This window comes from Thunnus thynnus, chromosome 13 (genome assembly GCF_963924715.1).
Source record: "Thunnus thynnus chromosome 13, fThuThy2.1, whole genome shotgun sequence".
NCBI classification, from domain to species: domain Eukaryota; kingdom Metazoa; phylum Chordata; class Actinopteri; order Scombriformes; family Scombridae; genus Thunnus; species Thunnus thynnus.
In genome coordinates this window covers 6,450,935-6,462,957 of record NC_089529.1, presented here as the reverse complement: position 1 = coordinate 6,462,957, position 12,023 = coordinate 6,450,935, and the positions used below count along the sequence as shown (strand labels likewise).

At 43.7% G+C, this 12,023-nt stretch overlaps 1 protein-coding gene across 2 annotated transcripts in view; it reads right to left on the bottom strand.

Annotated features, from left to right (window-relative positions):
• Positions 1–12,023, bottom strand: part of srrm3 (serine/arginine repetitive matrix 3) — a 73,256-nt gene that overhangs the window by 19,550 nt on the left and 41,683 nt on the right. For both annotated transcript variants that reach the window (XM_067607486.1, XM_067607485.1), the window contains exon 3: positions 4,807–4,908. In XM_067607486.1, the coding sequence (XP_067463587.1) occupies positions 4,807–4,908 (102 nt within the window). The remainder of the gene's footprint in view (positions 1–4,806; positions 4,909–12,023) is intronic.

The window sequence follows — 12,023 nt, the reverse complement described above, 5'->3', positions numbered from 1 at the left end:
TCATACGCTTCCTCATTGCCTCACAGTCGGCCATGCTTGCTAAAAAAAGGGGTTAGTGGCTCTGTTGCACCCACATGATGTGGACCACTGTGATTGGCTTATAGACATCCTATCAAATACGGTAGGTCTGTGCATTTGGGTGGAGTCAGATGATAATAATCATAGTAATCATTGTAGTAGAGTAGAAAGTACAATATTTCCCTCTGAAATGTAGTGGAGTGGAAGTATAAAGTAGCATTAAGTACAAGTACCTCAAAATTTTACTGAAGTACAATACTTGAGTAAATGTACTTAATTACTTTCCACCACTGCAAACCCAACAGGTAGTACTTTAGTAGTTTTTACATAGAGATGCAGCATATAGAAGTACAGTAGACATAGAGGTTATTTGGATTAGAGTAACAATGACACAGACATAACCCTGATGACTACCCAAGCATCCTCCATTAGTAAAAGAGAGATAAAAACAGGCAGGGGTAATGAGACGAAGACGGCGCAGCAACACACAGACAAGAATTTAATAAAGCAAAGGAGAGCGCATTGCTAGTAAGGAGATCAAACACACATGGGGCCCACTATCAGAGCAAATTTTACATCGAATCAGGATAGAGAGGAGGGGCGGACAAAGTATGTGGTGTAAAGTATCTGCATGGAGAGTGTGTGTAGCGGGTTTGAACAGGGCACAGGACTGACGGTTTGTTAGGAAGAGACGAGGCAACAGAGCCCTTAATTGGCTGAGCACTACTGGGCACACAGGAATGCCAAATACCAGCCAAATAACTTTGCTTCACAATGACAGCCCTTTCTGCACACATACACACAGAAAAGTGTGAGCTCCATACCAGCTCTGATGAATAAACTTGCATTACAAAAATCATGTTAATTTGAGTTCGAGTAACAAAAACAACAGTCTCAGCAATTGAGAAGAGAAGTAAACAACTGTAGGCGGTGAGGGTGTGACACAGTTCACATAAGAGTAGGAGTTTTAACTTGAACTCTATTAAGTTAGAATGTCGTGAACAGTAGACAAGATGGCATTTCAGATAAAGCAGTAGGTTAATGGCACTCAATTTATCAATGCAAAAAGGGAGAACATCACATTGGAAAGGGAACATTTTGAGTAATGATACAACTTGGGACAAACCTAAGGAATAGCTGAAACCTACAAAGACTGGACAAATCACACGTAAAGATTGTTTCCAATAACCTGTTTTTTTAGTCTTTGACAGTCAGGAAGGAGTAATTACACTGGACAACACTATGAACCAATGGTCAGTAGACGACCCTGCAAATCCTGCAAGAACACCAACTATTGTGTGTGCTTGTACCGGTACGTCTCCCTCGGGTAACACACAAGTGACATCATCGGTTGCCAATGTCAGTCGCAAATATCAAACATATTTAAACAAAAACTTTATGTGTATGACTAGCAGCGACTGGATTTGAAGACTTCAGATTAGAGTCTTTACATATCACGCACTGTGTGATTTTATCTGCAGACTGTCAACACCAGCTGACCTGGACTGGGACAGATTTGCTCCAACTTGTTCCCAAATCATACAGTATTCATAATTGGCTCAACAGGCGCAATGTGTGTCCCTGCTATAAGGTGTTTCAGTAAGCATGAGGAGTTTATTCTTTTAGATCATAGTGCTCTAAAGCTAAACTTATTAAGAAAATTCATAGGACAGTGATACACTTGCATTTGGCCTTTCAAAAATGACAAGTTGCTTTTTAGCTGCCAGTTTTTGTGCCTTTTTCATAGGACCCTGTAGGGTTGAGAATGTAGTGTACTGCCAAAAATAGCAATTAACAACAATTGAAATTATCTAGTGGCCCCCACGCTGAGTCATTAGCGATAAATCAACTAATTCCCCATCCTGTCCCTAATCTTTTAAATGATGACATCCTCCAATATGCCGGAGACATCTGTCCAGCCTGGTTGTGATCAAGACAGCGTCCCTGTTAGGCAGATGAGTGAGTATCCCTGTGTTTAATGGTGTGCTGGTGAGGCAGGAGGCTCTCCTAATTCAACCACTGTGCCTGGGACGTGGCAGTGATGGGCTATGGCCAAGACCCTCCTCAGGGCTGCAGCACAAAGCAGTGCAGCTCATTCACATCCCCTCTCAGACAGTCACTCAGCCACCAAAGGCCTGGATATATTTCTATTGCTGCAGAGAGTTATAGTTTGTTATTCTGGGAGGAGGTAGGTGGAGGTCGGATTGATTACTCCTCAGTATGAGGGAGGGGGCAAGTCTAGTAGCTACTTTATGGTGGTCATATTAAGATGAAGGATTGACTGTGTTGGGAGTTTAAGCTGAGCTGATCAATTCTGTGATCACAGGGGAAAAAACCTTCATGTTCTGGATGCACACTGATTAGATATCTGCACTAGTCCAATAGTAGATCCATTTTTATTGAAATGAAATATATTCCTATTAGCTGATGAAGAGACGTCGGTCCCAGGCATTTCATCAGATATTGAATGGCTATGTAAAGCCAAGGGTCAGCTCCTCCATTGATCCCGCTCTGATCGGACAGCCTAGGTGTGTAAGTCTGAACGGCTCAGAGAGGCTTTACACGCTGCATTCCTTCTCTCACTCTGCGCTCCCATCCTTTCTGCAGGAAATCAATGTGGGACATCGGTAAACAGAGTTATGAGCTGGCACATCCATGCTTACTGCTGGCTGTTTATTGCTAGTGTGTAGGAGTATTAAGCTGCAGCTGAGGGGCCTAGCCTGTCAATAGTACCAGTCCCTGTGGAAAAGATGGCATCAGAATAAAACCTCCCAGCTGAGCAAACTCAAACACACTGAAGGCAGCAGTATATTTAAGGTTATGATGGAGCCTCCTATCATTTAGAAAATCTACATAAATATCTACATCTTTATATATCTACTGGGTTTCAGTTTCAGCATTTAGCTCAAAGCACAACTAAGTATAGCCTCACAGAGCCACTAGCATGGTTTTTGTTGCTTTAAATTGAGTAGCATCAGTTTGTACCTAAATTAAACTGAGATTAATGGCTACTGGGAACATAATAAAATTATAGTAGCAGGGCTTGTGGTTCTTCATTTAACAGTGGTTTCTTACACATTTGTAACACCATTAAAAAAGTTCATTAAAAACAACAACTTGATTTGTTTGTTCTTCAGTTTTCTTTTTCAGTTACTAAAACCAACTTTGTTCAGGCAAGTCACGTAAATTTGCAATTCAATCAAAATATCTCATTTTAAAGCTAGTAAAATGAAAATTAAAAAAGAAATAAACCAGGGCCCTAGTTTCAGAGATGGGGAGCACTGTGAGACAACCTAGCTATTAAAATGAGATCACATGCATGCTGTTTACTGTCACTAAGGCCCTCCTGAGCCCACGTTAACTGATGTGAGGGTCCCTGACTGTATTACCTATTAATGCGGGGCATTGCTTATTGCCTGTGGCAGTGAGTATCGAGGGAGTCGGTCAGTTAGGGCCTATAGCGTAGATTTGCCCCAAGGCCAACCCGCGGGTTAATTAAAACATGCTTGCTATCATATTCAGATTTAGGCACTTTACTTGTAAAATCACAGTGTTGGTCAGCGGGAGGTTGATTACTGCAGATAGAGGTCTGTAGTTTTGTGTGTGTGTGTGTGTGTAAGGCCTGGGTGAGTGCTGAGGATGGGGAGAGCTGGGGGGATAACAACTCTGCAAATTACAACCTTCTTCAATTTTCCACATCAAGGCCTTTCTGGAGAGGCAGTGTTGCAAAATTTGAGGCAAGCTCTGACATCCCAAATTGACTCAGAAGTGCCCTTGAGAGTGAACTAATGCGAAAAACAAAACAAACAGAACTTTCTGTATCTATATAATTTTCTCTCTCTGGGCCTCAAATGTTTCTTTCACTCATTCTACTGTACATAAGCATCCTCTATAACTCTGCAGCCTGCCTCCTCATTTCAGCGTGCACTGGTTATATGTCAGATTGGCTGAGGTGCAGAGGAGGGAGAATCATTAGTCTGGTCTGTGAGACAGGAAGCATCAGCGTCATTACCAGTCATTAGTTCACAGACAGCAGGTCACATCGCCACCACCACACTGCCTATCGCAATCATTCACACATGCGGTATGATGGAGGGCTACCACGCCTACATCCTGCTGTTGTCGTTTCTCATGTTTTTGACAGCTGAGGCAGTGGCCTTTCTGAGTGTATGTGTCTCTTTCTGGGATCTGGACAGAGACTATACAACCATTAATCTCTTTTTGGTTCCTTTAATTCTATGCTGAGACGTTCTCCCTCCCACCTCTCGTTCAAAGCTAGAACGAGACTCAATACTAAACAAATTGACAATTATCATGCCAATCTTTGCCTCATTGGCTTCCAGCAGAGATTAGAATAGACTTTAAAATGTTACTGATTATTTTCAAAGCACCAGGGTTTAACAACTCCTTGTGTATACATCATCAGTCAAAAGCCAAGGATTCGAATTAAAATATATTGCACTTTTGCAATTATGGTCAATATTCTTTGTCTGCCTGAAGACATTATTAGGCTGGCAGACCATTTCTCATAACCTCTTTTAAAATCAATTTCTGCTTGCACTGATATTTATTTTTGTCTAGTTTGTTTAGTGTCATATATTTGTATTCATTTTTAATTAATTTATCTCTAAGGATACAAAACACTGTGTGTTTCCTAAGAAGTTGCTGAAAAAAACAGTGTGCGGGAAAAGCAAGGAGAGGGAGAAAATAAATGACAAAAAGGGAGGAAAGGTGTAAAACCATGCATACACATGTTACTGATATCAAACCTGATGTCCGGTAACTTACACTGGTTGTGTGTCTGATCCCGCTCTGGTGATGACGCCCTCTTTGTCCATCAGCATTTGTCTGAATGTGCTCACTTTCTGTCGAATCTCTTCCTCTGTGTACCTGTGGATGGACATGAACACACATTCAGAGTTAACCAGAGATCATGTAAAAGCCTATGAACATACTGTGAATTCAAGCAGCAGCATTGACTGCAGCGGGGACATCATCAGTCACATTTGCCATATGCTCGTGTAGGAGCCATGTCATCCCCCTGCAATCACACATGCAGTACAGAGTCTGATGACCGTCTCCTGATTGTGTCCTGACCAAAAATTACACTCAATCAAATGATGTATATTCTGATGACACACTGACGACTCTCCCTACCCCGGCGGGTTCCTTGTTCTGAACCTGACCGTGTGTAATGTTTTATCCCATGAGCGAGCACTGTAACTCGCTGAGTTGAGAGTAGCTGTTAGGGCAGCGTGGTGAGTTTCCAGCAAGCTGACAGAATACTGCGGACTGCTTCAGTGGCACACAGGAGAAATTACTGTGCCACGTTGTAGATTTATATTCATATTTTCTCAATGAGAATATCTGTCTTTTTTCATTTTCAGGTACATTGTTGCTGTCAGTGGGTGCAACAGCAGAACATCAAAATAGTTTTATTGAGATTTGGTGCAGAACATAATGAATGTATCAAACACTCCCCCACACACAGTCTTTGAAACATACAGCTTTGGGCTCCCAGTTTGTGAATAACACAAGTAACAGCCTCTGACACAGGGTTGCCGCTGTGTGAGTGGTGAGAGCTCTGCAAGGGAGACCGTAATAATTCAACCAGTCTGCCTGAACAAGTGCGACTGAGAGAATGAAGTAACTTCTGTCCCGTTCTATTCTGCAGATTCTCAAAGGATTGATACGCAGGTCAGCTCATGGCGTCTTAAGTGTGCTGTATACCGAGCCGATCGGCTGGTGTATTCACGCCATCCCCACACCATCTCTACACATTCTGCTCTGGCTGTGGTAATGAGCTGTAATGAGCTACAGAGGCAGAGAAACATGAAGGATAGAGAGGAGGAGGAGGAGGAGGAGGAGGAGGAGAGAGGAGGGAAGGAGAGAATTAATAAAGCTGTGAAAGTGTGGCCAGGAGCCAGACATCACAGACTGACTGGAATCCTCTACCATTAATGATATACTGTAATGTTGATATCAAATTCAACAACAGTGTGTGTGTGGAGTGTCTGGGATGTGGCAGTATGTTCAGATAGAGAATCACTACTTGTACCCAAATTTACAATGAATAGAGGACCAGAATTCTCAGAAAAGTATGTATACAAAAATATATTATTGATATAATAAACTATATATACAACTATATGGCCAAATGTATGTGGACACCCATATGTGCTTGTTAAACATATCATTCAAAAACCTATACTGCTATAACAGCCTCCAGTCTTCTGGGAAGGATTTGGGCAAGATTTTATGACCTGGCTGCAGAGCATCAGTGAGAGTGGGGACTGATGTTGGGTGATAAGGCCTGGCTCGCAGTCGGCATTCCAATTCACCCCAAAGGTGTTGGATGGGGCTGAGGTCAGGGCTCTGTGCTGGCCAGTCAGTTTCATCCACACCAAACTCAGACTATGTCTGCTCTAGCGTTTGGCAGGACCAAAAGCACCTGATCAATAAAAAAACAGTTTAATCTTTTCTTCGTCCTCTTTTTAGTTGGCAAACAACAAAGCCGCACGCTACAGCCAACATCTGGCAAGGAGTAGGACAGACACAACTTAGCTGACCAGGTTTTTATGTCATGGCCTGATACACTCTGGAGACTGCTTTCGGTAAAGCTCTGTTTTGGGGTGACAAAAACAACACTTTAGTCTGGATAGAGGGCTTAAACAGAGAGGAAGAAGTTTACAAATTTAACCAGCTTAGTAGAAAACTATTTCTGTATAGACTTGGCTTCATACAGCGGGGCACTGTCATGTTAAAACAGGAAAGGGCTGCCCTGGAACTGCTGCCACAAAGTTGCAAACACATTATTGTCTAACAGATAATTGTCCGTCTTTGAAACTAAAAGACCTACAGGAGCCCAAACCATGAAAAACAACACCACAACATGTGGGTTATTATAATTTTGGCCATGCAGTTCATTTTCCTTTTATGAATAAGAGTTAACATCTGGGACATGGGATCCACTTGCAATGGGTAAAAGAACAGGGGAACTGTCCATCACTCAGTGCTGAAACATACACTCATACTTAGCAACTGAGTTTCTCTCTTTAACTGCAGCTCATGGCAAGACCAATTCTACAAACTGGATTGTAAATTAACCAGAGACTCATTTCAGCGTGGAAATGGCATTTGTCTGAGGAGTGTTTGCTTTTCTCAGATTAAATAGAGCAGCTGATACCGTGTATTCTGAGCTGGGTGCTATCAGTGCATTGACAGCGCAGAGAAAGAGATTAGGGGAAGTGTGATGGAGAACTGAAATAGTTAGAAGATGGCCCAGCCAGTGTGACAGCACCATCAGGTCCTGCTGTAAGGCAATCTCTCAGCCCAGCAGCTGTCAACTCAGCACAATGGAGGCCACAAACACACACTTTATATTCATGGCTTTCCATGCATGGTGCGGCACCCATCACCATACGTTAGTTGCTTCCAAACAACTCCACAGCAGCCGCTGCATGCTTTCAGCTGTCTGTTGTGTATCGAAGAAGGGTGTACAATAGGTATAAGGTTAAGAAGGCTCAGAAAAGGAGACCCTTTTCAAACAGACGCCAGGGCTGTAGCATTCTCTCCTTCACATTATGCTGATGATGGTGAGGATGTCAGTGCCTGCAGCTATCTCTGTTGACACTCCAGCTAAAGCAAGGAAACAGGGGTGAGAACCTGTGAAGCTAAAGCCTCTGTTGACATATGACCCACAGAATCTCCTCCTCCTCTTTCTGCTTCTCTTTCTCCTCACCTTTGCTGTCTCTCTCTCTTTCTCTCTCCATCCTCCCACTGAATTGCTCGATTCTGAAGCTCAGCACAGCTTTGCAGAGTGAAGCACAGAAAGGCTGGGTTCTTTTTGATCAGTCTAGCCTACTAAACAAAGTCAGAGAATATAAACTCAGCAGTGGTGCTGCTTTAACAAAGAGCCTGGGGTTTAGAAGTGTGGGCCGGAAGAATCCCCCACAGCACCTGAATGCATGCAGGAACCTGGCGAATGGTTGGTGGGTTCACATACAGATAAAATCTATGGAGAAAAAGAGGTCTAAACAACTCTTTGTTTCATTGTGGCCAGACTTTTGAGTTGTGTTTAAAGAAGTTAGAAAGAAATCCATAGTGAGCGCTGAGTCAATCTGTGTAAATGGCTGCATATTGGATGTTTGTCAGAAGCTATTAGGATGAGTACACTGAAACAACACATCTCTCCTCTGCACATTTAAACTGAGCATGGCACTTGTGTATTTTCATTTATTTCGGTTTGTGTGTGTGTGTGTGTGTGTGTGTGTGTGTGTGTGTGTGTGAGCTGGGACTGTTCAGAGAGTTTAGCCGAGTGGAGCCAAATGGAAGCCATTTAGCCCAGGCCCATTGCCTGCAGCATGCAAAGTCCCAGTGATTTGGGGTGGAGAGAGAGACAGGGGATATTGATCAGAACGAGGGGCTCCCCGCCACCCCCAGCTGTGAAAAATCACCACGATTAAAGAACTTGATTGGAGTAATTAGACAGCTCCGAGCGCCCACAGATTCCCCCCATTAACTTACAATCCTGGAAAATGAATAGTTGTGGCCCAGAGACTGTCCTTACGCTGATAGTCATCGATTTGATGAGGACGCGCCTGAACATGTGGGTGTGTGTTTGCGTGTGTGTGATGTCTCTGTGTTTGATGTCTGAGGAGCTTTTTCCACAAGTCGTCCCCTGGCAATGCTGCACACCTATGAAACGCTTCAGCCATCAATCCCACTGCAAAGAGTACAGAGAGGCAAAGGGAGGCCAATGTAGTTAGTAAGATTGAATAGTGCTGGGAACACGGGAAGGCAAACCTGATCACCCCCACATTTCTATTTCAGGGGCAGAATTAAAACGACCTACCAAGTACCACAGCGAAATGGTTTAACTCTCAGGTGGAGAGGATTTTCAATTGATACACTTTACAGTCATAGATTTTCTGGTTAGATAACAGATAGTAGAGGGACCAGACAGAAAGAGTAGAAAAGAAAGTTCGCCCGTCTCTCACTATATAAAGCCGCCCTTTTCACCTGCCCCACACTGTTAGCAGATCAATGGTTAGAGCAGCACAATCTGCACTGCCGCTGGCACTCTTTCTGATTGCTCATCTTCTCTAAGACCTCCTGTAACAACAGCATTTTAAGCCGTTCTGTCTAGAATGGGACTTGCTATATTGGCTTGACAATGTATAAAATGGGTCATTCTCCTGCTGAGATGCTTTCCCTCCCGTTTCCAGTCGTCTTTCAGGACACCGGCTAATCGTCTTATGTCTTCTGACGCAGGCTTTGGCTTGCAGGGAAACCTCTATCAGAGCAGAGATAGTTATTTGCTCTGGCCTCAGAGGCTCTAAGAGCATCTCTCTTAATAAGATCCCAGCTACTCACATCTCTTGCAGTTCAAAAAGTCTCACTGCACATGTTACTAAAGTAATACCACAGCAGCAGCGACCAAAATGCAGCAATATAGCTCTCGGCTATAAAGCTATAAACTTCTTTCCAATTCAGCTCAGACTGTTCTGTCTTGAAAATGATTTGCTTTTACGTCCTTATAATGTGCAAATTCATTTATGCATCCTTGTGTTATGTTGTGTTTTTTGCTTGTGCCAGGCTACACCTCTCTGGTCTACTTTAAAACAACAGATACATTTTTCAATACACACATGCACATCTAATTTTTCTGCTTGGTGAAGCAGGAAGAGCAATATCTTCCTCTTCTTTAAAATACATTCACTGTTGCTGCTACATACAGTTTTATGCATGCATAAGGAAGGCTGAACACACATTTTATGGATGGACAATATCATCTGCCTCTTTGAAGCCAACCTTTGTCTGCGTGCATGCATGGCAACATATGTGAGGTGTATAAAGGGAGCCTTGCCCTGCCTGCAGTTTAGACTGACTAAGGCGCCATGAAGAGAGCTCATTAGAGAGCTGGAAAAAGGTTCAGACACCACAGGAGTTCAAATCATGCACGATCATTATGCCTCAATTAGCGTGGAAAAACACCCCTGAAATAGAGTCTGGACCCTTGGATGCAGAGCAGCCCTTGAGCTTGAAATCAGTCAGTGAGCTGTGTTATCATGAGGTAGCCAAACTTGCAGAAAATTAGACGGTAAGCATTTGTTGAAACATTCAGTATATGCAGCGTAATTTTGGATTTTGTTCCAATGTGCCCATAGAGCATGTGTACCAGAGAATTCCGCTGGCCGAGCCCGTTAACTTTAGCCCTCTGCTAACTTAAATGGGATAAAATAATTCAATCGTGCAGCTCTTCTAGACTTTCCAAATGTTATTGGACAGAATGGATCAAATTCTGAGAGTGAAAAGAGTCATTTTGCGGAGGTTGTGATGCTCAAAAAAATATATCCACCATTTTACAGCCGCTCCTTTTCACATGATGGTGCATGGTAAAAATGCTTTTTGGGCCCAAGGTGGATCTGAAAGTTGTAATTCCACAGTTTGGCCACTCTGTCAAATTGGCTTCGAAGCCCGGCACACTTCCTGGGTGCTTGTAAGAGACGTCTTCCACCACATACATGTACATTTGGCCTTGCCCTATCTTCTTCTTCTTCTGTTGAGTTTTACGGCGGTTGGCATCAATAAGTGTTGCGTTACCGCCATCTGCTGGACTGTCCATTGCCCCATCTTTTCCGACAACGTTCCTGATTGTAGCTGCATGTGTGAATAATGAAAATTACTAGCAGTACCTGAAAGATTATCCCAGTAATTTACCGGGAACTATGTGTGAAGGCTTTATATACATAAAAGGGTAATGTTCCAGCAGTTGATGCCCTGATGAATGGGGGATGCTGCCAGGCCTTGGATGGCTTAAATGAATAGACTCCTTTAATTGCTGAGCCCGTCTAATTGGCTCCCAGGGTGAGGCCATCACTCATGACAGACTATTTATCCTGGTCTTATCTCATGAGAAGAGCACAGCTGGGTCAGGGGGGTTGTATGCAAAGGGTGGGGGCGAGTGTCTGACGATCTGCCCCACCCCCGGCCTAATCCTTCACCGAGGCCTCAGTCAGGACAGGGACTCGGGGGGTGACGTGGAGGCCGAGCCCACTGGTTTAAATCCACAACAAATGAAAACAGACTCCAGCCACCATCTTAATTGTGTCTAATGCCTGGCATCGCTCCCCCTCTCTGTCCCTGTGTTTCATCCCCCGCTCTATCCCTTAATCCTGCACACATGCACACACACTCTCTCATTTAAAGAGGCACATTAGAAATTGGAGAGGCAGGGGGAGATGTGCTGAGCCAAGCTGGCAAATGAGAGTCTGCTTTTATTATAGCTTAACAAGATGACTTGAGTCCGCCCAGAGGCTGAGTGGTCGCCGTCCTTCAAGTACAACGGTCTGCCAGCCAGGCCTGTGCAGTCTGATGAGTGAGTGGAGCTGGTCAGCACGGGTGTCTGGTCTCCTTGTATTCTGTCATCATTAGCTGAGCGGCTGCCTGCCTCTGCACTGTTCCACTAGACATCACGACTCTTTTACATTACTCTCAAACCAGGAGCAACTATGTCTACTGCAGGCCAGGAGATGAGGGACCTTGACAGATGGCAGCAGTGCACACCCCATATTCTCTCTTCTTTTTGTAAAGTCCAGCAGTTTCTGTTAAGCTACATCAATCTATCATAGTCCTGCAGTCTTAATGAGCACCCACTGCCTGACAAGTCCAGTCATGCTCAGGGAAGGACGGACTGGGAGAAAAACGAGTGGAAGAAAAGGGAAGGGAAGTGTAATCATAGACTGTAAAAAAATAATGGACGTAGCCACCATGGACTCTCGTTTTGAAGCCTCAAGTTTGCATTTTGACTGTTGCCATCTTGGATTTTTGGAGCCAGAAGTGACCATATTTGGACAAGATGGTGGAGCTGACCCTAACGCTAGCTGCTAGCTTGGTTAGCACAGTGCATTTACAGTCTATGGTTAACTGTGATAATGGTAATTGCTAATTTTTCCTAATGAAAAACAGGTTTAAAACCATTAAATGTACCACAAAGTTTACTT